General features: G+C 44.4%; 1 protein-coding gene across 1 annotated transcript in view; it reads right to left on the reverse strand.

Moving 5' to 3' along the window:
* Positions 1–26,818, reverse strand: part of MAPKAP1 (MAPK associated protein 1) — a 341,504-nt gene that overhangs the window by 269,362 nt on the left and 45,324 nt on the right. Inside the window, exons 3-4 of the mRNA XM_077478999.1 lie at positions 26,413–26,502; positions 17,621–17,769 (exon numbers count right to left, since the gene is read on the reverse strand). Of these exons, the coding sequence (XP_077335125.1) occupies positions 17,621–17,769; positions 26,413–26,502 (239 nt within the window). The remainder of the gene's footprint in view (positions 1–17,620; positions 17,770–26,412; positions 26,503–26,818) is intronic.

Below are 26,818 nucleotides of genomic sequence, written 5' to 3' on the forward strand. Positions count from 1 at the left end.
CCCATCTTCAATGTTTTGGCTGTAGGAAGAAGGCTCTCATCCAAGATTTTACAATACACGGGCCCCATCCATTGGCCCCTCAATGTGGCAAAGTCGGTCTGTAACTTTAGCAGAGAAACAGACCCAAAGCATGTTGTTTCCACCTCCGTGCTTAACTGTAGAGATGGTGTTCTTAGGTCATAGTCATTTTTTTTCCTTAAAACACAGCGAGTCCCCCTCCTCAAGAAGGCACATGTACAGTCATGCCAATACCAAGAATATGTGAAAAAAGGCTATGGGGGTACCTCATTCTAAATAACATTAACACAAAAAAAGTCCAGCATGACGGACTATATCGGCACCTAAGAGGAATATACAACAAAAATTTTTTTTCTAATACTTTATTTTACAAAAAGAAAAATATATATACAAAATATTTAAAAATTAAGACACTTATTCATTCCAAGCTTGATATAATATTTCATGTAAACACAAAATATTATTTTGACTATATAGTCCATCACATTGGTCTTTTCTTGGATGAACATCTAAATGATTCAGAAAGGGATTCTGAGAAAGTGCTGTGGCCAGATGATACCAAAATTAAGCTCTTTGGCATTAACTCATCTCGCCCTTTTGGAGGAAGAAAAATGCTAACGTTGACCCTAAGAACATCATCCCTACAGTCAAGCACGGAGGTGGAAATATTATGCTTTGGGGCTGTTTCTCTACTAAAGGCGCAGGCTGACTTTGTGGTATCGAGGGGCCAATAGACAAGCCATTTATTGTAAAATCTTGGGTGAGAACCTGCTTCCTTCAGCAAGAACACTGAAGATGAGTGAATGGGTCTTCCAGCAAGACAAAAACCCAAAGCATACCGTGAAGGCATTAAGGAGTGGCTCAAGAAGAAGCACATTAAGGTCATGGAGTGGCTGAGTCAGTTTCCAGACCTTAATCCTATAGAACATTTATGGAGGGAGCTGAAACAGAGTTGCCAAGTGACAGCAAAGAAACCTTAAGGATTTAGCAAAGATCTGTAAAGAAGAGTGAACCAAAATCCATCCTGAGATGTGTGCAAACCTGGTCACCGACTACAAAAAACATCTTCCTGCTGTGCTTGCCAACAAGGGTTTCTCCACCAAGTACTAAGCCATGTTTTTCTTGGGAATCAAATACTTATTTTATTCCTTGAACTGTAACTTAATTTATGTGTTTTTTTTTCTGGATTTTTGGTTGATATTCTTTCTCGATCATTAACATACACTTGTGATAAAAATCATAGACCCTTCATTTCTTTGTAAGTGGGCAAACTTAAAAAATCTGCAGGGGATCAATTATTCTCCCTACTGTACTTAATTGTAAGTGAAATTTTATCATTTCTTAAACTGTGTTTTAACTGTGTTGGTTACTCTGTTTTGCTTTTATATGTTTCACCAAGAGCTGGAAAAGAGAAAGGTTAGGTAAGTAGCTTTGGAGCGGCTCTATAGGATATATGTAAAGAGTAGTGCTCATAATTGGTGCTGCATAACCACCTAGACTTCTCAGTCCATAATATCGCTGGAGCTGCTCATTGCAGGAATTCCAAAAGAAATCTCTCTGCCACTTCAGAAGCAAGGAATAAGCTGTAGGAACTCTGAAAAGTTCTTTTAGCATTTACTGACAATGATGGGACAGATCTGTGCCTGTTACAGATGTGTTTCTAGAACTGCAGTTGCTGAACACAATGCTATCACTATGGGGAAAAGGAAACAATCTCTGTACAAGCCAGCACTTTAGACATCCCTTTGTTCTTTGCTTCAATCTCTTACATCACCACTAAAACCTTGAGCATGTATGGTTGCTTTTTAGGAAACAACACAAAACAAAGACAAATGCAAATCAATTTCTCTTCTCTCTACTTTACTGGATTAAAAAATATATATATATTAAGCATGCATGGTGGCAGATAGCATTTATCACAACATAAAGTAACTCCCTATATTTTCCACAAATGTGAGCCAAGTGCTGTATGTGCAAGGAGTCCCAGGGAAAAGTCAGTCTGAAATCTGCCTGAAAGATGCTTTTCCTATCCCAGTCGGCTGGGCTGATTTATCAGGAATGGACTAGAGCTGTTGCCAGTAAGGATGAGCTCAGGGCTGTTCACAACTCCACATGTCCACGCCCGCCAGGAAGCTGACACTTTGCAGCGCTAATGACAGGCAGCGTGACATTTCCCAATCCGTGGCTACACAGATCAGGAAATGGCTCACTGCCTGTGATTAGCGCTGCAGAGTGTCAGCTTCCAGGCGGGCGCGGGCACATGGACTTGCAAATGCGCCCGAGCTCATCCTTGCTTACCAGTAACAACCACATTTAAAAAAAACAGTCTCATGGTGGTCTGCTACTGTCAATGCAAATGACTAGGACACATTAGTTTCTCTTTATTTGCACCCTAAAAATGCTTCTGTAATAAAAAGATGAGGGGAAAGATTTTCGAAGGCTCCTTTCACAGGAGAGGTCCGATTGGGGCCGCCTGTCCATATTTCAGGCAGACCCAATCGGACCCTTCGTTCTCATAGAGCAGTGGATGTAAACATACTTGTGTCCATTTATACCTGCCTACCTCCAATCTGATCCTGCACAAAAATTCCCCTCCATCTGGCCGGATCGGATCAGAGGGCAGTCGGGTGTGAACAGCTGGTCCGTTTACATCCAACTGCCCATAGAGCAAAGCATGCTGTGTCCGTGTCTACTCTGCAGAAGCAAAGCAGGCACAGACCTGTCATCCGTCTGCTTCGCTCATCTCAACAAGGATTACTGGACAGATCCCCTGCTGAGAAACATGGATCTGGCCTGTGTGAAAGGGTTCTAATGCACAAAATTTGGGCAAACAAAAACATTTCCAATATAGTGAAAAACTCTTATTATTGTGAGAGTCTAAAACTTGTAACGGTAGACTAAGAATGGACACCGAAGGAGGCATCAATACTTATGTGAAATGACAAATGGGATTAAAAAAAAAAAAAAAGTAGAGTAATCCATACCAAGCAATCTACAACCATGTCTGTCGCACTAGATTGCACTAAACAGATGAGAAGGTGAAAGCTGGCTGGTTCTGTGGTGTACTGCACTTTGCGTATCATCACTGTTCTTTACAGTGTTTACTGTAGTTATACTCGTCAAAAATCAGGAAAATCTGCTCACATGCAGAGTTTCGTGTGAACACTGAAAGTGGCAGGAGAAGCAATGTGCAAGAAGTGGGCACCACGGTGGCTAAAGTGGTTCGCAGTTCTGCCCGGCAGCACTACAGTCATCTGTTCAAATACTAACCACAGCACTTGCTGCCTGGAATTTGCATGTTCTCCCTGTGCCCATTTCCTCGGAGTACTCGGTTTTCCTCCCACACTCCAAACATGCTGGTAGATTAATTGGATTCCATCTAAAATCAGCCCTAGTATGCTTATGTATGAACGTGAGTTAGATTAGATTATAAGCTCCTTGAGGGGAGAGACAGACATGAATGAACAATATATGTAAGTAAAGCACTGGATAAATTGTTGGTGCTATAGAAGTAGCTATAATAAATTTAAAAAAAATCAAAGAAAAGCGTCAGCCTGGTGATCGATGAATGAAAGATCTAAGGTACTTAAACTGAAATTCCATGCAAAAACTAAAATCCCTGCATCTATAGCCACCAGCATTCTAACACTAACCTCTCTATCCCTGTAAAGAAAAAACAAGTATACATACCTTTTTTTCGAAGCTGCTCTGACCTGATCCGACCAGATCCTACGCTGAGCTGTCAGCTACGACTTTGCTGTGGAGGTGGGTGCAGAGGCCAGCGGAAGCCCCATAGTAAGGCTATGGGTGACGTCACTTCCCATTCATTTTACAGCCTTTGTCAGCCATGTCCTTTGCAGAACTTCCACTGCTGGAGAGCGGGTCGCATTGAGTTAAAAAAAAAAAGGTATGCATACTGATTTCTTCTTTACAGGGCTAGAGAGGTTGGTGTTAGATCATGGTGTCTACAGATGCAGGGATTTAATTTTTTGCATGGACTTCCACTTTAAAAAATTTGCTGAATGTTTGGTGACGTGGCCACTCCATTTACCATGCAGTACAGGACATTCTCCAAGGAAACCCATTCTGCACACTGTGCAGTATGTTACACATACATGCCACACTGTTCTGGCAGGATCACCAGGTTAAAGTTAGGAAAGGAAAGCATAAAAGTAAAAAAAAAAAAAAAATGAATGCAGCCATCACATCTACAGTGCATCTATAGTGCATCCAGAAAGTATTCACAGCTCTTAACTTTTTCCACATTTTATGTTACAGCCTTATTCCAAAATGGATTTAAGTCATTATTTTCCTCAAAATTCTGCAAACAATACACCATGACGTGAAAGAAGTTTGTTTGAAATTTTGCAAATTTATTGAAAATAAAAAAAATCCCATGTACATAAGAATTCACTTGAAGCACCTTTGGCAACAATTACAGCCTCAAGTCTTTTTGAGAATGACGCTACAAAGCTAGTCACACCTATTTTTGAGAAGTTTCTCCCATTCTTCTTTGCAGGACCTCTCAAGCTCATCAGGTTGGATGGGCAGCAGCGGTGCACAGCGATTTTCAGATCTTTCTAGAGATGCTCAATCGGGTTCAAGTCTGGGCCACTCAAGGACATTCACAGAGTTGTCCTGTAGCCACTCTGTGTGTTTCTTGGCTGTGTCCTTAGCGTCATTGTCTTGTTGGAACATGAACCTTCACCAGTCTGAGGTCCAGAGCGATCTGGAGCATGTTTTCATCAAGGATGTCTCTGTACATTGATGCATAAATTTTTTCCTTAATCCTGACTAGTCTCCCAGTTCCTGCCACTGAAAAACATCCCCACAGCATGATGCTGCCACCACGATGCTTCACTGTAAGGATGGTATTGGCCAGGTGATGAGCAGTGCCTGGTTTCCTCCAGACATGACGCTTGCCATTCAGGCCAAAGAGTTAAATTTTTGTTTCATCAGACCAAAGAATTTTGTTTCTCATGTTCTGAGAGTCCTTCAAGTGCCTTTTCGAAAAACTCCATGTGGCCTGTCATGTACCTTTTATTGAAGAATGGCTTCCGTTTGGCAACTCTACCATACATGCCTGATTGGTGGAGTGCTGCAGAGATGATTGTTCTTCTGGAAGGTTCTCTTTTCTCCACAGAGAAAGGCTGGAGCTCTATCAGATTGACCATTGGGTTCTTGGTCACCTCCCTGACTAAGGCCCTTCTCCCCTGATCGCTCAGTTTGGCCAGGCAGCGTGCTCTAGGAATAGTCCAGGTGGTTCCAAACGTCTTCCATTTATGGATGATGAAGGCCACTGTGCTCATTGTGACCTTCAATGCTGCAGTAATGTTGTCTGTACCTCCATACAATGCTGTCTCGAAGGTCTACAGAAAATTCTTTGGACTGGCTTGGCTTGGTTTGTGCTTTGACATGCACTGTTAACTGTGGGATATATAGACAGGTGTGTGCCTTTCCTGTCCAATCAACTGAATTTACCACAGGTGGACTCCAATTAGGTTGTAGAAACATCTCAAGGATGATCAGTGGAAACAGGATGCACCTGAGCTCAATTTTGAGTGTCATGGCAAAGACTGTGAATACTTATGTACATGTGACGTTTTTTGGCTTTTTTATTTTTAATAAATTTGCAAAGATTTCGAACAAACTTCTTTCACATTGTCATTATGTGGTATTGTGTGTAGAATTGCAGCATAGCAAAATGTGGAAAAAGCAAAGCGTTGTGAATACTTTCCAGATGCATTGTAAGAATTAGCAAGTTGCAGTAAGGTAAACGTTTGCTTTTGGGTTTAAAGTGTTACTAAATCCACAACAGTAAAAACTTTCTGTATGGCTACTTTCACACTGGAGCGGGCGAGCGTTGACTGTAAAGCGGCGCTATTCAGCCGCTAGCTGGGTTCTTTTAACCCCCTGCGCTAGCGGCCGATGAAGGGGTTAAATGCCTCATGTATCGCCGCTGCCAAAGTGCTTCGCAGGCGCTTCAGCAGAGGTGCCCATTAAATTCACTGCTCCAAAGATGCTGCTTGCAGGACTTTTTTTTAATGTCCTGCCAGCGCATCGCCTCGGTGTGAAAGCACTTCGGCTTTCACACCGAGACTGCATTGGGGTGTTTTTCAGGTTCTTTACAGGCGCTATTTTTAGCCCAAAAGCGCCTGACATACGCCCCAGTGTGAAAGGGGTCTATATGCAGCAAGGCATTCTTGTTATACTCACTGTGGAACTAAAGAGGTTAATCCTCTGTGTTGTGTAAAAAGGCTATTTTATCTTGTATGCACAGATCCTTCCCTCCTGCACTGTCTATCTGGGGAAAGCCAGCTAACACAGGCAGGGTAGCCAACATGCACATGCTCAGTTGTATCTTTTATGCTAGAGAGAATATTTACTTGTTCTCAGACATAGCCAGGTCATATGATATTGGCATCATACATGTGGGCATGTATACAGGTTGCAGGGTCCTACCTGAATTCTCAGCACTGTGATATACAGATCAGCCAAAAAGATATATAGTGGCAATATTTTAATGTAAAAAGAAGATTTATAAGCTGTGGGCACGGGGGGGGGGGGGGGGATGGGGCAGATGAACTATTTTTAAATTACTGGGTTTAGTAAAACTTTAATACTGATTTAATCTAACCACTTCCTGCTCGCCATAAAACAATATGATGTTGGCTAAGTGGTTGTGTTATCCTGATCGGACGTCATATGACACGATCAGGATAACCCGCAATCGCATGTCAGTCTGACCCACCGCATCTCTGATCTGGTTAAAAAGCCTCTGACGGAGGCCAATCACAGCAGATCATGGTGTAAACGAGAACAGCTGATTAGCGGCTCTCCTGACAGCGGGGTTCTGTGCCGATTATCAGCATAGACCCCCCCCCAGGGTGCCCCTAGGGATGCTAATCATGGTTGACCCAGTGTCAACAGAGATCCCACCCAGGACCACCAGGTATGCTCACCCAGTGCCACCAGGGCTGCCAAATCAGTGCCCAGCAATAAAGCCTGCCAGTGCCTCCTCATCAGTGCTAGTCATCTATCAGTGCCCATCAGTGCAGCCTATCAGTGCCCATCATTGCCCAGTGCCACCTATGAGTGCCCATCAGTGTCACCTATCAATGCCCATCAGTGCTCACCAGTGCCCGTCAGTGAAAGAGAAAAATTACTTATTTACAAAATTTTATAACAAAAACAAAGAAAAACTATTTTTTTTTCAACATTTTCTGTCTTTTTTTTATTTGTTTAGCAAAAAAAAAAAAAAAAAAACAGTGGTGATCAAATACCACCAAAATAAAGTTCTATTTGTGGGAACAAAATGATAACAATTTTGTTTGAGTACAGTGTAGCATGACCTTGCAATTGTCATTTAAAGGGTGACAGCGTTGAAAGCTGAAAATTGGTCTGGGCAGGAAGGGGGGAAAGCGCTCTGTATTGAAGTCGCTAAAAAAAAAGCCATACTGCTAATCATCACAGTGCAGTTATTAGAAATTGTTTATAACACTAGTACACCCACTCCATTCAATGAACAAGAATACTTTTTCTGGTTATTAAATAAACCCAAAAGTGTTTACAATAATTAGAAAGGCAAACAAAAAAGTAGCTGGCAGCTGTACCAGTATCACTTGGCAAACTTGCTGTTAATACCATATGTAAGATATAACAAACATGGTTTATTACTTTACCCGACTTACAAGCTTTTCCGCAAACAGTTAAACCCGTCACCCTGCTCTTTTTTCTCTTTTGTAAAAGTAAACTGTCACTATTCTAAATTTAATGAAAAATGCCATATGTTTGGGAGGGGGGGGGGGGGGTAGCCACAAAGCGCAGTGGCGGAGCTAATAGCAATGTCTCATTCAAGTTCCTTTTAAATGGCTCTGCGTATCCCTAATTATCTGAATGGTGCTCAATGTAAGAGCAGCAGGCAAAAAATGGTATTTAAGGACTGCGCATCCCAAAATGCTGTTAAAAGCCATTAACCAGCGAGTGTTAATTGGAGCCATATTCATATTCATTTGCACTCCAGGCCCTGATAAAATATTTCCCAAGGTACGCTTTAAAAGGAGTCTTAATTTAAGGAACTGCTACAATCAACACTTATGAAAATTAACAGCTGAGTAATTAGCGCTCATGAATTATGCCACAGACCACGCTCGCAGGCATGGGGATGTTTGAGCTGATGATTCGGCTGGGTCTTTCTGGGGTCTCTGGATTAACCCTTTGCTGATGCGAGTTACTGGGAAAAGACGACAGGTTTGGGCATCTCTGGGTTACATATGATCCAAACGGACTTTCTGCAATTCAGCTTCACTCACACATCTGTAAATGGTTTTAGGTATTTATATTGTTAGCCTACAAGGCCTGATTGTCCTACAAGCCTGCAATAGGGTTTATCTTGTTTTGGTTACTTTGGGACAACCACTATTCCTAATTGTAGTCGGTCAAACACCATGTGCCTCTTCAGGTATGCCTGGTATCACATCTGTATGCCTGTCCATAGATGAAGAAATTGCCAGGGTAGCTCAACTGTTTCAATTCTGCAGGCCTTGCCAATACAGCAGGTCAGATCAGGTAACCGTGAAGGACTTATTCCACATTGCTCCAGAGGAAAGGGGCACTACTTAATGAGGTACAGTTACCCCAGAGTGATCCTTTTATGAAAGCCAGAAGATGAAGCACATCTGTCATGTAGTAATCAACATAATTCTGTGAGGAGAAGGCTAAGGAAAGGAAATGGTGCCCTAGACTTCATTTGGAAATTTAGGTTTGTGGTATATTTTGGAAATGTCAAATAAAAAAATAAAAAAATTATCATATGAACATAGTGACTGGCATTAGTTAAATATGACAAGCTTAGTGTGGTTGTAAACTTTCAGGTCTTTTTAAATAAAAATAACAAACATGTTATATTTACCTGTATGGCGCAATATTTTGCACAGAGCAGAACCGACCCTCTTCTTCTGGGGTCCCCGTCAGAGCTCTAAGCCCCTCCGCTTCATCAAATGCCCCCACAAAAAATCTGCTTTCCCTAGAGGCACCTGTTTGGGCTTGCTTCCAAGTCCTGCTGCTGCGTCCATTGACACAGACAGTGGGACTTGGCCCCATCCCCCGCTTCATAGGATTTGATTGACAACAGTGGGAGCCAATGGCTGCTTCTGCTATGAAGAATCTGTCCAATGAGGAGAAAGACAGTGGCTGCAGCCACTGCACTCGTGCACATCGCTGGATCGGATTGGGTTCAGGTAAGAAAAAGAGGGGACAGGAGGGTGGAGATGTAGCACAGAAGATTTTTCATGCATTAAGGTCAAAGATCAAGGCTTTAGAACCACTTTAACTACTTGCCAACCGGCCCATAGCCGAATGACAGCTACAGGGTGGTTCAATAACCCTGGGAGGGAGTAATATGACGTCCTCACAGAATCCCGCTTTCGTGCGCATCAGAGAACATCCGTGACCGCCGAGCCCTATCACGGTAAATGGCCGCTGATGGGGGCCATTTACCACATGATCGCTCCGTCAAATGACGGAGCAATCACATGTAAACAAACCGGCGTCCTGTCATGACGCCGATTCCTCTCTCCCATCTCTGTACCGAGTGAGAGGAGAGGGGGAGAGAGCGGATGACAGCAGCTCTGTGGGCTGGATCTGTAGTGCCCACAGCGCTGCTCTGTGACAATTGCAGTCACATCCAGCCATCCATGATCAGCAATACCCTGCAATACTCTGCCATACTTGGTGATACCCAGCCATACTCTGCCATACCCAGTCATACTCGGCGATACCGATAAATGGCGATGATAGGTTTCTTTGATAGTGGCTTTAAGCTTATCTGCATTGTTGGGTCTGGTGTCTCATCTTCCTCTTGACAATACCTCACAGATTCTCTATGGGGTTTAGGTCAGAAGAATCACCAAGGCAAAATGACAGCTCCCTCGGCGGTGACCGGGAGACGGTGGGGGGGGGTCTTTGCTCTAAGTTAAGTATTTCATAATGAGCTAGTATGCGGTGCAAACTAACTCATTATGCCTTTGCCTTATAGGTTTTTTTTTTCTGGGTATACAACAGCTTTACGTTTACATTATAGCAGGGATATGCAATTAGCGTACCTCCAGCTGTTGCAGAACTACAAGTCCCATGAGCCATAGCGAGAATCTGACAGCCGCAAGCATGGCACCCAGAGGCATGATGGGACTTGTAGTTTTGCAACAGCTGGAGGTTCGCTAATTGCAGATCCCTGCATTATACGGTCTCATGCATACATACATGTCTCAGTCAGAGGGTGATTAAATTTAACAATTTTTAAAGAACTTCTCATGTTCTTATATAGGATTTGTGGAACTGTGTAGGCTCCTATATTTAATTGTTTTTTTTTTTTTTTGGTTTGGTTTATCTTGCTTACACAGCCAGATTTACACCAGTGATAACCCCTTTTTACCCAAGGACAGAAATTCAAAGAAAAGTTATTTAACCACTTAAGGAACAGGCCTATTTCTGACATTTGTTGTTCACAAGTTAAAACCAGTATTTTTTTTTATCGAAAAACCAGGAAAAAATAGCAATTGCAATTGCAACCACACGGCCGCCTGCAAAACTTTGCGGCCAAAACAGGCATCAGCCGATGCACTGACGTCTACCTTGTAGAACTTGATAAACGTGTGTACAGACGTCCAGTTCGCCGCCTTACACACCTGAGCGACCGACGCTTGGTGTCGGAAGGCCCAAGACCTTTCGCTTGCCCTTGTAGAGAGGGCCGTGACCGGAAAAGGGGGCACCTGCCCCTTCAAGGCATAGGCTTGTACTACAATCTGTCTGATCCACCTACAAATGGTCGCAGACGAGACCGCCATACCCTTCTTTGGACCAGCCACAAAAATAAACAGTGAGTCTGACTCCCGAAAGGGAGCCGTGGCAGACAAATACACCTTCAGAGCCCTAACCAAATCGAGAGCGTGAAGGGCCACCTCCTTGGGGTGCTTTGGCTTAGGACACAACAATGGTAATACAATGTCCTCATTGATATGAAAAGCCAAGACCACCTTCGATAGAAAAGACGGTTGCGGACGCAACACCACCTTATCCCTGTGGATTAGCAGATAAGGCGACTTGCAAGACAAGGCTGCCAATTCTGAAACCCTCCTGGCCGATGTGATGGCCACTAGAAAGACCACTTTCTGGGAAAGAGTCAACAGGGGAATCTCCCTGATATTTTCAAACGGCGGTTTTTGAAGCGCCGACAACACCAGGTTCAAATCCCATGAGGGTAACGGTGGGCGCACTGGAGGGACAACATGTCATACCCCCTGAACGAAGGTACTCACTAAGGAGTGCGATGCCAGGGGCCGTTGAAAAAAGACAGCCAAAGCTGAAATTTGCCCCTTGATGGTGCTCAATTCCAATCTCTGGTCTACTCCTTGCTGGAGAAACAGCAGGATCCTTGCAATGGAAAAGGAACACTGATTGCCACCCTTTCTCCTCACACATGGAGATGTAGGCCTTCCAGGTACGATGGTATATCTTTGGAGAAGATTTCTGTGCCCTCAACATAGTTGGAATCACCGAGTCCGACAGACCCCGGTTCCTCAACACCTGAATCTCAATAGCCATGCTGTTAAAGCCAGCGATGGTAAAGCAGGATGAAAAATCGGACCTTGAGACAGAAGGTCCTCTCGCAACGGCAGTCACCAGGGAGCGTCTGCTACCAGACACACCATATCTGCATACCAAGGACGCTGAGGCCAATCTGGGGCAACCAGTATCACTGGGATCCCCTCGGCTTCCACTCTGCGAAGCAGACGTGGAAACAATTTTAGTGGAGGAAAGGCGTAGATCAGCTGATCCTGATCCCACGGGGAAACCAGCGTGTCTAACGCGTCTGCCCGTGGATCTCTTGTCCTGGACACGAATCTTGGCACCTTCCGATTGAGACGGGAGGCCAATAGATCCACATCTGGCGTTCCCCACTTCGGGCACAGCAGCCTGAATGTCTCCGGATGCAATGCCCATTCTCCTGGGTCCAGCATCTGTCGACTCAGATAGTCCACCTGCCAGTTTTCCACTCCCGGGATGTAAATGGCCGACAGGGCCGGAACGTATCGCTCTGCCCACCGAAGTATGTGAGTGACCTCCCGAGCAGCAGCTGCGCTTCTTGTTCCCCCTTGGTGATTTATGTATGCCACCGCCGTGGTGTTGTCCGACTGAATACTGATCGGGCGCCCTTGAAGTCTCACCGACCACATGTGGAGACACAGCCTGATTGCTCTCAATTCGAGCAGACTGATCAGCAACTCTGATTCTACCGTCGACTGAACCCCCATCACTCCAGCCCAGCCGGATAGACTGGCGTCCGTAGTGACCACCGTCCACTTCAGAAGAAGGAATGATTTTCCGGAGTGAATCACATGGGACCTCAACCACCAGATCAGAGAGTCCCTGACTGGCTGGCTCACCTGGATCTGTCGATCCAGGGACAACTGAGATTTGTCCCATTTCAACAAGATCTCCTTCTGCAGTACTCTGGTGTGGAACTGGGCGAAGGGTACTGCCTCAAAGGAAGCTACAATGAGTCCCAGTACTCGCATGCAAAACCGGAGCGACGACCACTTGCGGTTCATCAGCAGTTTCACCGCGGACCTGAGAGTCTGCAATTTGTCTGAAGGGAGAATAACTCTAGCTTCCCTGGAGTCCAACAGTAACCCTAGGTACTCCAGACGCTGGGTCAGCGCAGTCACCGACTTCTTTAGGTTCAACAGTCACCGAAATTCTTGCAGGGTCTGCATGGTGGTCGCCACATCCTGCTCTAATTCTGAGGCGGAAGATGCTCTCAGGAGGAAATCGTCCAGGTAGCCCACGACCGCGATCCCACGTTGTCTCAGCAATGCCAATACTGGAGCCAGTACCTTGGTAAAGACTCTGGGAGCTGATGCCAGACCAAAAGGAAGAGCCACAAATTGGTAATGGGCTTCCCCGACTGCAAAACGCAGAAACTTTTGATGCCAAAGGCATATGGGTATGTGCAGGTATGCATCCTGGATGTCTAAGGACGCCTTGATGGCGTGCAGCGACTACTGAGCGAACTGATTCCATTCTGAACCTCTGCACTTTTACAAAGTGATTGAGGGCTTTTAAGTCCAAGATCGGACATACCCCTTCCTTCTTGGGAACCACAAACAGATTTGAGTAGAATCCCTGGAAGTGTTCCGATTCCGGAACTGGTACAATCACCCCTCGATTCAGCAAGCCCCTTACCGCCCCCAACAGGGCCTCCAGGCGAACCGGGGATACGGTATGCTGGAGGGGAAGGATCTGTGCGGCGGCCAAGAGAGAGACTATCTTGTAGCCTGTGGAAATCAGATCGCAGACCCATTGGTCGGATAACCGGGAGGACCACTGGGCTGCAAACTCCTGAAGGCGACCCCCCCACCCGAGACATGGGTGGGGGCAAACCTTCATGCTGTAGCACTTTTGTTCTCAGGCTTGTTAGGCTTGCGGTTCCAGGTAAGTTTTTGACCATCTGTGGGCGTCCTGTCGGGCTGGGGACGTTTTGTCGAAGCACTGGGCGAACGAAAAAGCCGCTTGTGAGCGGAAAAAGAGGGCCCTTGCCTGCGGCGTGGCTCCTTAGCCTTCCTGGCCTGTGGGAGTAGAGTACTCTTACCACCAGTGGCATTTTTAATAATGTCATCTAACGAGGCTCCAAAGAGCCGGTCGCCAAGGAAGGGAAGATCAGTCAGGGCTTTCTTGCATGCCTGGTCAGCAGACCAGCATTTCAACCAAATCAGGCGCCTCAGCACCAAAGCTGACACTGAAGCCCTGAATAACAGAGGTAGAGTATCTAGGACCACGTCACAGACGTACTTAAGGCCTTGCACTAGTTGGTCTGCTAGTTCAACGCAGACAGGGGAGGCCTGTTGCTCTCCCAATTTGCGGTGCAACAGTTTTGCCCACTCAGTGTCTGCGACACCAGTGCGGATGCCAGTACAGGTCGCACGGCGGACCCCACAACCGTAAACAAGGAACAAGTCACCACCTCGGCCTTCCTATCCTTGGGATCCTTGAATGCAGGAGTCCCCTCAACCGGGATTGTGGTTACTTTGTTTAACCTGGATACTGAGGGGTCCACAGCCGGAGGAGCCGACCATTTCTTGAGAAGGCTTTCCTCAAAGGGGTAACGCACTGCCATGTGTTTGGGGACCGAAAAGGTCCATTGCGGGCGACCCCATTCCTTGTAAATGAACTTGTCAAAATAAGTCAGATACAGGAATACCTTAGATGAACGTGCTGGCTTGCGGAATCCAAAAGGGACCAGTATATCAGCAGATGGATCCGCTGGCTACTGAATCTTCAGGGTATCACGCACAGCTGTGATAAATGCTCCAACTAGCGCTTTATTGCGCACGGGCCCGGACGGGGACTCATACTCACTGTCTGAACGGTCCTGGGCAGCGTCGTCTGACAAAACAGAGCAGGGGTCACCGGCCCCAGCAGGACCCGAGTCTGCGTCAGAGCTCTCCCCAGAGGACCCCCCGTCCAGGGGGCGCTTTTTAGAACCTTTCTTCCCACGTACCGCCTCTATCTTGGCAATGAACGAATTGAGGACCATCATAAGGGTGTCCATAGGGACCGCGCAGTCCGCAGGTGACCCGGTTGCAATTGCCTGGATTTCGGGGGAAGAAACACCAGTTTCTGAAGCCATGTTGACCCTACCCTGTCTGCCACCCGAAGGGGACTTAGGACAGTGACAGTCCCACCCTCCTGCTGCCGCTGGCTGAGGGGCTCTAACCCGCTGGACTCACCACCCTGGGCCATACTGCTCTGTATTACCACGATGCCTGATGATCCCCAGTGCTCCCAGATGCAGAGATAGCAAAAAACTGTGTCGGAGGCCGGCCGGTCGCACGATCGGTGAACGATCTGTGGGCGATCAAACACACGTGTTCAGAAAACAGGATGACCTTCCCAGCGCCCTGTGATGACCAAGCAGGTAGCAGAGGGCACAGGGGCAGCTGCTAGAGCACAAAAACATGGTCCGGCTACAAAAAAATGGCCACCGGTGTTCTCCATAGGGAATCGCCAGGAAATGGCTGCCAGAAGCCAGTCTGACCGTTGCCCATACTTAAAATGGCCGCCGAACAGCGCTATGAGGGACTAGACAGAACATGTGACAGGCACAGCGCTACACTAACACAGGGACATGACTACACAGGCATCCAGTGGGACTAAGCTGCAGGACCCAGGCACCCAGCACAGCTAAAACCCCCAGGTGAGAGCCCAGGCACACACACACCGCTCAGCACATGTACAGCCACCCCCCCCCCCCCCACCCCCGTGAAGGGGAGAAGCAGGGAGTTAGGGACAGGGGAGAGAAGAGAGGGGGTGAGGGGGACCCCCGAATCGACCTCCCAGGGAATGTCCAGCTGCTCCACCCTGTCAGGCAGGGAGAGCTGTACTTACCAGTCCTGAAGCTGGGAGAAATTCAACAGTAGTCAACTCCTGATCAGTACAGGGAAGACTACTGGCCTTGGCATACTGTGATGCAGACATTAGTAGCCCGGTCATATGTATGCCCCGGAGCATAAAGCTCACCGACCACCTCTGGAGCCGAGGTATGTCATGGCCTGCCGAGCCTTAGCTGCGACCTGCACACGCTCGAAGGCCGGACTGGGGAGACTACAAGGATAAGTGAACTAGCCTGTCACCCAGCCGGGTGTTGATAGAAGATCACAGGATCATTCATCTTGCCCAGAAAGCCAAGCTTCTGCACCAAAAAAACACGGACCTATGGGCCCGCAGTGTTCCTAGGTCTTATCTGCTCACTAGGCAAGAAAAAACTGAGTTCTGCTAGAGCAGGATGTGGAGTTGTAGCCTAGGGACTGCCGCCTGGGCGGAACTAAATGTTCTGATGTGTTGTATTACAACTTGCCTAGTAATCTCCAGTGACAGGGCTGACAGCCCGTTTTGTTACAGAGAGGAGCTGTGTCGGTCGGTGAATATAAGAGAAAAAAAGGCCTAGAGGCAAAAGTGACGACAGAAGTCACTACGGTCCTCCAAGGGCATAGAGTCAAGTGGGGAAAATCTTGCTCTCACTTGACTTCCTGCCCATCTCTCCAGGGGATCTGATTATTTCCCCCTTTATCGACATCTCCGGTAAGTGAGGAAACAACCGGGAAGTGGCGGGAGGGGATCACCTCTCCCACTGTCCATAAAAGTGATCATGTGGCGAATCCGCTGCCGGGACCACTTTTAAGTGAAAGAGGATCTCCCACTGTATAAAAATATACCAGGGTTATGGCAGCTAGCTGCTGCTATAACAACGGTATCTAACATCAAATTATTGACGTCTATATACAGTGGGTAGTCTGGAAGAGAGGACTCTCACTACCATAATAATAGGGCTGAAACAACTAATCAATTAATCGACAACTAATCGTTTAATTGGCCAGTAACATAATGGGGTTAAAAAAAAAAAACTAAAATGAGCCCTTTATAGTACAAAAAGAGCAAATAAACGCTACTGTAAAGATTACTTCCACAGTTCTACAGTAAAAAAAAAAAAAAAAAATTAACCCCTTACAGTAGTGATTTTTTTGTACTATAAAGGGCTAATTTTAGTTTTTTTTTAACCCCATTATGTTACTAATTTTGTTAGGCCTGGGTCACATCTATGTGTTTTTTCGCGCTTTTTGCAGAAACCCACTACAGTTTCCTATGGGACACATTCATGCTTTTTTCACTTGTTTTTAACATTCTGTTTTTAAAATGAATGTAATTTCTGAACGAAAAGCACATACACTGTCTGAAAATTCCTTTCACCGAGAAGTTTTCTATTATTTCCAAATTTTCCCGTCATGTCGATTTGACCCCACTAATGATTACAAAATCAAACAAAAATGTTTAATTAAAAAAAATTTGATCTCTGAGTCTGATATTTAACAGATTCACCCTTTAATAGTATATACAGTATATCTCTCCTCTTATAGTATATACAGTATATCTCTCCTCTTATAGTATATACAGTATATCTCTCCTCTTATAGTATATACACTATATCTTGTCTAATAGTATATACAGTATATCTCTTCTAATAGTATATACAGTATATCTCTTCTAATAGAATATACAGTATATATCTGCTCTATTAGTATATACAGTATACATCTCCTCTCATAGTATATACCATATATCCCCTCTAATAGTATATACAGTATCTCTCTGATTAGATATTTTGCTCCCTATCCATAAAGTTGGTTATTTATATTTACCACTGCATAGAGAGATTTAAGAATAAATAGCTTTTTTAAAACTTTACATATTAACTAAATTATACACCATAATTTTTTTTAAGGTTATTAACCGATTAATCAAAAAAAACAATTGGCCAACTAATCGATTATGAAAATAATTGTTAGTTGCAGCCCTACATAATAATATTGCTTGTTTTATGTGACATTCACATACACATGAAAACTATGTTCAACAAGTCTACAGAGAGAATTATGGAAAAGAAAACTAAAACAGAAGAGGATTGCGGTACATCCCAACATGAAAATTCATTTGGACATCTGTGGATAAAATATGCAAATCTCAACATAAAAAATAAGATGTTTCTCACCTTGCCATCAAATTTAGAGTACTCATTGAAGGGATTGTTTAGCTGTAGAGGACACTGCTCCAGGCGTACAGATAATATAGATGGTTTCCCACTATAAGGGGTGTTTTCCCTAAAATCTTTTTTTTCAAACAACGAACTTAATTCTTCTGCTGCAAGTAAAGTTTAAAAAAATATAAATGAGATTTAGAAAAAAAACAAACAAAAAAAAAAAAACATTGTGCTTTAGTACTTTACAGAAGTAAGCAAAGTGTGCTAAATAGAATAAGAAAAGGCTCAGGCAATGTTGAACAGTCCAATCAAAGAGCAATGGAAAGCCCTGTTGATAGGCTTTTGTTCACTTCAGACTGGTTTTGCATTCCCATACAAGTCAATGGGAATGCAAAGCACACTTGAAGCAGGTCAAATGCACCCGTCATTGAACTCTGAATGATCTCAGAAGCAGCTCATGCCAATTTCAAAATTGATTCCATTAAAGCTGGCCATAGACAGTTCGAATCTCGGGCGGTGTATGGCTGAATGTACATAAGTTGATTGATCAATTATTTCTAGCAGCTATTATAGCTACTAGCAGTAATCACTGTGTTCTCCTGGCGGGGAACAGCTCCCCCTGCCCCCCTCAAACCCACATTTCCTTATAAGTTTAAGTGCCACTGACTGCTAAAAACAACCGTTCACATCAGGCCGATTTGACATGCGATTTGACATGTCAAATCCCTGCCTATTGTCGGCAACAGCATGTCAAACCGATTCTCAAAAGTAGTTCCTGCACTACTTTTGGTGACTTCGGGGGGGGGATTTCAATAGACATCTGTGCAGGAACCCTCACAGATGTCTCTAAAATCGCTCCTGAAGTTGGACTGAAATGCAGGCATGAAATCGTGCAAGTTGAGCTGAAATTGCACGGTTTCAAACCTGCCTTCAGAGTGAAACCAGGTTGATATCTGCAAGCGATACTTACAATCAGTAAACATTACTAAGCCACCCATGGCAAGTCTCACTTGTCCACACCAATTAAATATCATTTGCCAAACAGAAAAGCTACGTAAAAATATGTCAGTATAACAAAAAAAATGATAATATAATCAAAATACTAAATGCAAATACTACATAGACAAATAAAATGCCTAAACATAAATCTAAGACTCCCTAACAAAAGTTTGCTTTTGAATTCACAGTAAAATTATTTTCTCCTGGATTTACCAAGGTTTATAGTTAGTCAGGCTGAAAAAAGACATAAGTACCTCCAGTTCAGCCAATAAAAAAAAAAAAAAAAAGTAAAAATAAAAATAAAAACATACAATCCCATATATACGATCCTATACCCACAGTTGATCCAGAGGAAGGCAAAAATCCCCAAAAATTATTTCCCGGTCCCCCGAGAGGTAATCAGATATTCGATATTCCCTGGATTAACTTTACCTATAAATGTCAGTACCCAGTTAAGATTATGTACATTAACCACTTCCCGACCAGCGCACGACGATGTACGTCGACAGATTGGCACGAGCAGGCATATTGGCATACAGGTACGTCCAATATTCAATGCCGCCCTGCCATCGGAAGCGCGCCGCCGGCGGCGCGCTCCCGCGCTGGTCGGGACCCCCGTGAGTCCGGTCGCGGGACCCGCGGACTCGATCGCCGCGGGCATCCCCGCGATCGTCTCACGGAGCGGCCGAATGGAGGAAATGCTGTGTAAACAACATTTCTCCATTCTGCCTAGCAGCTAGTGACGCTGATCTCTGCTCCATGTGATTGGAGCAGAGATCAGTGTTCACTAAATGAAAGCCCAACCCCCCCACAGTTAGTAACACACCCCTAGGAACACTTAACCCCTACACTGCCACCCACTGGTTAACCCTTTCACTGCCAGTGTCATTTACACAGGAATCACTGCATTTATATAGCAGTGATTACTGTATAAATGACAATGGTCCCAAAAATGTGTCAAAAATGTCCGATGGGTCCCCCACAATGTCGCAGTCCCAATAAAAATCGCTGATCGCCACCATTACTAGTAAAATAAAAAATAATAAAAAATTATTAATAAAAATGCTATAAAACTAATCCCTATTTTGTAAACGCTATAACTTTTGCGCAAACCAATCAATAATCGCTTATTGCGATTTTTTTTACCAAAAATATGTAGAAGAATACCTATCGGCCTAAACTGAGGGAAAAAAATGTTTTTTTATATATTTTTGGGGGATATTTATTATAACAAAAAGTAAAAAATAATGTGTTTTTTTCAAAATTATCGCTCTATTTTTGGTTATAGTGCAAAAAATAAAAACCGCAGGGGTGATCAAATACCACCAAAAGAAAGCTCTATTTGTGGGAAAAAAAGGACGTCAATTTTGTTTGGGAGCCACGTCGCACGACCGCGCAATTGTCAGCTAAAGCGACGCAGTGCCGAATCGCAAAAAGGGGTCTGGTCTTTGACCAGCAAATTGGTCCGGTCTGCAAGTGGTTAAGGAAAGAGCCCAGGCCTTTTTTTAAAGCAATCTACTGAGCCGGCCAGAAGCACATCTGGAGAGAGCCTAATCCACATTTTCACATCTCTTACTGTGAAGAAACCTTTCTGTATTTGGAGATGAAATTGGAGGGAATAGGATGGCATACGTCAGCTGATGGTTGCAGCAAAAGTACAGAAAAGAGAACAGTGCTTGCTAGAGGCTATAGTTCAGATTGTACAGCACAAGCTCAGGTTTAGCAAGCAGGAAGAAACCTGTAGTAATTAAAGGTGACACTCCTGAGAATATCTATGTCAACAGGCACAAAAAGACCATCATAAGAGTAAAACTACTAGAGAAAAGGATTTTAAAGCGAGGACAAAAATTACATTTTCTTGCAGCATTCACATATGAACACAGGAAGGCATATTTTAACTGATGAAACATCCAAAAGTAGTCCCACAAAGAGGGGGAGATAAAACATAAACAGCAAGAATGAACGCAACCTCATCAATACAGTCAAATTTGGATAATGTGTAAAAACAGAAGTGCAGGAATCAGCTCTGCATTCCTGGGAGACTAATGCCTGCTACCCAGAAGCTCTGGAAGCACTCAGCCCCTAAAAAAAAGTAAACAGCAATGTCAAACAGAAGATTCCATCCCTTCAAGGTATAAGCCTGTTAAATAATCCAGTAAATTCATTGAGATATGGTGATACTATAAAGAAAAGTACGAGACCATTCGGAAAATAATAGACAGAGAATAAGTCTTCGAAAAGTACAGCTTTAGCAGGTTAGCTAGACCTTGCAAGCTATCACAATATATGTTGTATGCAGAGCAATCTACTTTGGATGAAAAGGCTACCAACCTGAAGTAATGGTAACATGAAAGGCCACTTTCTAAAACAGGGTCAGAAGAGGGACCTCACGTAAGGTTTCAAAAGGAAGCCTTTGAAGCACAGACAACACCAAGTTAAGGTCCCAGGGGGCCGGAGTAATTATTGACAGGAGAAACAATGTGGGTGACACTGTGGATGCACCAGAGAAAGAGAGGCCAAGAGCCACTGGAACAGGATAGTTAATTTATTATCTGTTACTTACTGGTACCCAACACCAATCACTGATCCACAACAAACCAAGGAAAACTCAGAACCCAAGTGACAGAAAAGGTAATACAGAGACTCTCACTACCCAATATAAGCCTTCCACATGTGGTGCTACACCTTGTGAAAAGAGGGCTTGCAAGCCTGTCTTTCAGTAAGAATCACCCTCTGAATTTACCTTGCTCTCTCAGAATCTGTGCTTCAATAGCCAAAAGTCACCAACTGGGAAGCAGCATGCAAAATTGGGGTTTGAAACAGAAGGTCCAATCAAGATGAAAGCAAGTTCTTCTTGGCCAGTGCAGACTTTTCAAAATAGTGGTTAACTCTTCTAACTGTATCTTCCACAGTGGTCAAGAAGCTTCAGCGGTAGAAACACAGGAGAGACTTTTGTGACATGGAAGCAACTACAGGCATACCCCACTTTTAAAGTGGTTGTAAACCCTTACAAACCACTTTGACCTACAGGTAAGCCTAGATTAAGGCTTACCTGTAGGTCCAAGAAATATCTCCCAAACCTATACGGTTTAGGAGATATTTGCCCGAAGAAGGGCACCGCTGTCTACGGCGCATGCGCCGTACACAGCGGCGCGCAGGCGCACCGAGCAAGGCATCTTCGATGACGAAGATGCCGCGCAATGGCGTGCGTCTCGGCTCCCGTGCGCATGCGCGGGAGTGACGTCATCGCGGCTTCGCCGAATGACAGCGGCGGAGCTGCGAGACCCCACCGAGAAGATGGATGCTCCGGACTACAGGGGACAGCGGTGACTTCGCTGGCTCCTGTGTCAGGTAAGTGACACATAATGGACTACTATGCGATGCATAGTAGTCCATTATGCTTTGCCTTTGCAGGGAATGAAAGAGGAAGTAAATTCATCAGGGTTTACTTCCTCTTTAAGTACACAATGGGGTTTATTTACTAAAGCTGGAAAGTGAAAAATCAGACTCACTTCTGCATAGAAACCAATGAGCTTCTAACCTTGGCTTGTTCAATTAAGCTTTGTTAATAAAACATGAAAGCTCATTGGTTTCTATGCAGAAGTGAGCCTGATTTTGCACTTTCCAGCTTTAGTAAATAAACCCCATTGTGTACTTAAAAGTGGGGTATGCCTGTACTACATCCTCCAGTGGGTCTCTTGCTCTGGATATCAACCTGTTCACCTTGCGACAGTGACATGATGCCTTTAAATCCATGTCTAGTGTTCCCTGCTGTTGACAGATCTAATTAAACAGATAAAGGGACCATTTCCAGGCATCAAGATGCTGTAGACTCAGGATGCCCACTGAAAGACACGATTTGACTTTTCACCCAGCAAAGTGCAATTTTCCCTTAGAACAGGCTTCTTGCCACCTTGATGTTTTTTCTGTATGCTACAGCTGTGACATTGTCAGTCTGGATTTTCGCAAGGTGGCCTTGCAGCTTCTGACCCCAATGCTGGTATGACAGACATAGCCTTGATCCACAGTGATAAACAACTATGTTGTTTTGAACATTAAGAATCCATGCAAGAACAGGTGTGGAGATCATTTACCCATCCAAAGAGGCTTTGAATACTGGTGAAACAATTACAAGATAGGAGCAGAAAAGGTCTGCCCTATAATACCATCGGCAATCAATGCTACCACAGTTTGGCTTACAGTAGAAGGGAAGTGTCCCTGTCTATGAAGAAAGGAGATCTGCCCAACATTGACAGTATATCCCTCTGCTGAATTCTGTAGCATGCAACGGACATAGGACCTGTGCTGCATCTGAATATTCTGGATCTGATGCCAAAGAGCCTTCCTCTTTCCCCATGCAAGAAAACCTTTGCTGCGCCTAGGATAAGGCTAAGGTACTCCAGACTTGCACCAGGAACAGGGAAAAAGCTTTGCATGGTTGCATAGTGTTATTTTCCCAGTCAAGGTTACCTTGATGAACAGGTAGCTAAGATAGCCAACCGCCAATATTCTCCCAGACATCAGCTTTGCCAGGACCAGAGCTAGAATTTTGATAAAACACTCTGGGAGCAGTGGTGAAACCAAAATGTGGGGCCACAACCTGGAATTTTGATCCCCAAAAGGGAAATGCATGCATTTAGAGATAAATCATCTTCGACATTTACGGAAAACAATCCATTTCTCTGATGGCAGACGTCATCAGGGAAGAAATTCTGAACTTTTGGGTTTGCTTCAGTATGGTAAAAATAATTGCACAGAAGCCCTGGCAATGTTTCCGATGGGACAGAGATATTACCACCTTGACCTACAAGCCCTTTTAACAGACATGAACAGAGCCACAAGAGAAAATGCAAAGAGAGTGGGAAATCCGAAATGAAAAACCAGTCAGAAGGAGGAGGTAGGTATTATACCTTTGGCGAGGATCTAGTTTGCCAGGCTGTATAGAACTCACTAAGGCAGAATGGCAGGCAGATGACCCTACTGGTGATGAGCTGCAGCCTTGCTGTGTTCCGCTGCAGTAAAACTTTGTGTGAAACCCAGTGGAGTGACTTGGGCACCCACTTTCCTTAAGCATGCACCAGTAAAGTTGCCCATAGGAGACCACAGAGGAAAAAATCAAAAGTAAAAGTAGGGTAAAAGTAGCCCAGCTATAGTGAATAAAACGTTAAGGAAAATGCCTCAGTGTCTAGGGGGGAACAGTCTACTCACCATTCCAACAAACTGGGCACAGAAACTGGGTACAATGACTATGGTGCATAGATATTGGAGGTATGAAACCATGATGATAGCCTTTGCAGTTATTTTCCAAGCTGGTACATCACAGAAGAGAAGAGTACTTGCAGTGAAATTATAAGAAGATAATGTGAACTTGTTGGCTGCCGAGGTGAACATCCAGGCTTGGAAGGTTCTGTATGGCACTGCAAACAGCTTCTTGACAGATTTTAATGCTGAAAGTCTTGATCCAGCTAAACTGGAGGGAGAGAGATGATCTACTTCCTCAAAACAGTAAGTTAAATGGAGTTTGTGCTCTACACGCAGAAGAACAGCGACTAGATTGGGCCACGGTCTTTGCGTTGCCTAGTGCCCAGCTTCTTAGAAGCAGCAGCTATAGCCATCAAAGTATGGCTTCCTCTCACTGTAACTAAGGTTTAACAACAGGTGTATAAAAATACATTTTAGGAATTTGTCACTGTAAATGACTGTTCAACTATTTTACTAATATATTCTATCCCTTCAATTTAATTTGGGTTTTAAAAGAAAAAACAATGTATCGCCAGAAAAAAAAAATGTTTTTGTTTTGGATATAGTGGGCAAGGGTTAGACACTTTGTCAAGTTTTATTGCTGTCTGTATCCCTCTTCGGGGAGATTTACTTTTTGTACTGGTAACCACTGTCACTAAGAAAGTGAAGGAAATCCTTAAAAAAAATGTTAGACTTGACCCCAGAACATGGGGATAGAATTGCACAGAGTGGCCCCAATCCTCCTCTTCTCTGGGTCCCTGCCGGCGCTCCTGGCTCCTCGTCTCTTGCTGGTGCCCCAATAGGAAACCAATTTCCATGGGGGCACCAATGTGGGCTCGCTCCCAAGCCCCGCTGCTGCATCCATTGCCACAGACAGCGGGACTCGGCCCCCGGCCCCCCATAGAACGCATTAAGGTAATAAACCTTGAGGCTTTAGAACCCCTTTAAGATTCACACACAGTGTCAACACTGCATAACCAGACAGGTGAAAAGCATATATTTTAACTGAGCAATTCATCTTCCCGGTTCAGCAATTCAGCTTCCTAGGCAAAGCAGTAATTTGTAACCATGAAGTAGCAGAGTGCTCTTATGGATTAGTAAAATGCGTGCATCTTAATTACTTGACAAAACAAAAAACCTAGATTTCTTATATTTGCCTTGAGTTTTACTTTACTTTTAGGTTTGATGCAGTGAAAAAGATTTAGAAGTCAAGTTAAAACATGTGAGAAGAGTAAAAACATTGATAAAGTGCTTCTTATTGCTATACATGACTCAATTAAGTGATTTCCCCTTACTGTTACAGTAATACCGGACAAGAAATAAGGGGAATGGATGTCAATGGGGAAGGAAGATTCAGAGCGCAAACTTGACAGATGTTTTATAGCCCAACTAAATGCAAACAACATATTATCCCTTGCAGTCAAGACCCTAGACGGGTGAAATGTGGTGGTGCAGACCCGGCGGGGAGGAAATGAGGATTGGGCAAGTAAATCTTTTTGTTCCCCTACACCAGTGGTCTCCAAATTGCAGTCCATAGTATGCATGTGACCCTTTGCTTGCCTTCTTCCAGCCTTTAAGGCACCATCCCATCCACTGATGCCAATGATCGGGCACTATTCCTTCCCCAGACACTAGTGTTGGGGGGCATAATTCATCTCACAGACACCAGTAATGGGGCACTATTCCTCCCCTAAATAACAACAGCAACGAGACACCATACCTCCCACCGACACCAATAATAGGGCACTAGTCCTTCCACTGATGCCAGGTTATGTTCTAATCTCACTGGCCAGTCTGCCCCCCCCCCCCCCCCCCCCCCTAAAGCCTGAATGACATTTAACTGGCTCTTTGCTTAGAAAGTTTGAAGACCCTTGCCCTCGACCTAAAGAAGCAGCTAACCCCTGCAGGCAAACTTTTTGGGCAGTGCCCTTACTGAAGGTGTTAACTACTCATTTAGGTCTAGGTAGGACAAAAAAGGAGATTTACTTTCCCCATGCTCGGCTCCTCCCTGCAGCTAGGCCTGTCCTTGCAGGGTCTACACCTCCACTGGTCTAGGGTTCTGACGTTATCAAGACCAGAACATGTTCCATAGTCCTGCACAGGGTGTGAGGTTGTCAAGGAACAGTTCATCGTTGGTTTGTGGTGGAGCGTCGTCTGCTGGTGGAGTGGAGGAGCAAGTAAGTAAAACTATTTCCCCTCTCCCCTAGACAAAATTCGCTATTAACACTGGCAGTGCAAGTACAGCCACACTGTAGGGAATATATTTTTTTTTTTTATTTGCCTAAAGTTGGGCTTTGAGCCTTGTCCATGATGACCCTTCTCTTCATCACCCCATCCCAAAAAATGAATCTGTGTTGATGGACCATATTGTGTACCGACTGGAAGACAGAAAGTGAGGAGGGAAAATATTCTCAGCACCCCTGCCGCCACAAAACTGCCTAAAAAAAAAAAATCACCTCTTCTGATAAACTCATGAATGAAAAGCTTATTCGCTCCCTGCATTTCTAAATTACTGGAAGTTTATACCAATTAGATGTCTTTTGGCCACAGAAGGGTAAGGGTACCTGAAAGGCTCGTGTTTCTGTCTTTCCACTGCACATTCTTACACTTGATCTGGTTTTGCCTTTCCTTGCGAAGACGCTCCAGTTTTTGCGCTAGAAAACAGACAGGAAACAATAGAATTACTTTGTTGGTGAAACTTTCCTGAGAGAAGAGATCACAATTAATTCCAATGTCATGAATATTTCATAATGCATGTATGGAAAGATGGGGAACAGGGGTAGGAGAAAGGGGAGGGGGGACTTTCAGAAAAGAGAGAGCAGCGTGCATAAAATTTTTAAAGCTGACACGAAGTTCAGAAAATACCAACAAAAACAGAAAAATGTGCTTGATTTATAATTGAAATTAGGGGACATAAAACATTAATACAGACCATAAAGATAGTATTAACATAGAAGGGAATCATAAAAT

Source organism: Lithobates pipiens, unplaced genomic scaffold (genome assembly GCF_037356315.1).
Source record: "Lithobates pipiens isolate NorthernLeopardFrog02 unplaced genomic scaffold, aLitPip1_a1.2 Scaffold_1, whole genome shotgun sequence".
In the NCBI taxonomy this organism is placed as follows: domain Eukaryota; kingdom Metazoa; phylum Chordata; class Amphibia; order Anura; family Ranidae; genus Lithobates; species Lithobates pipiens.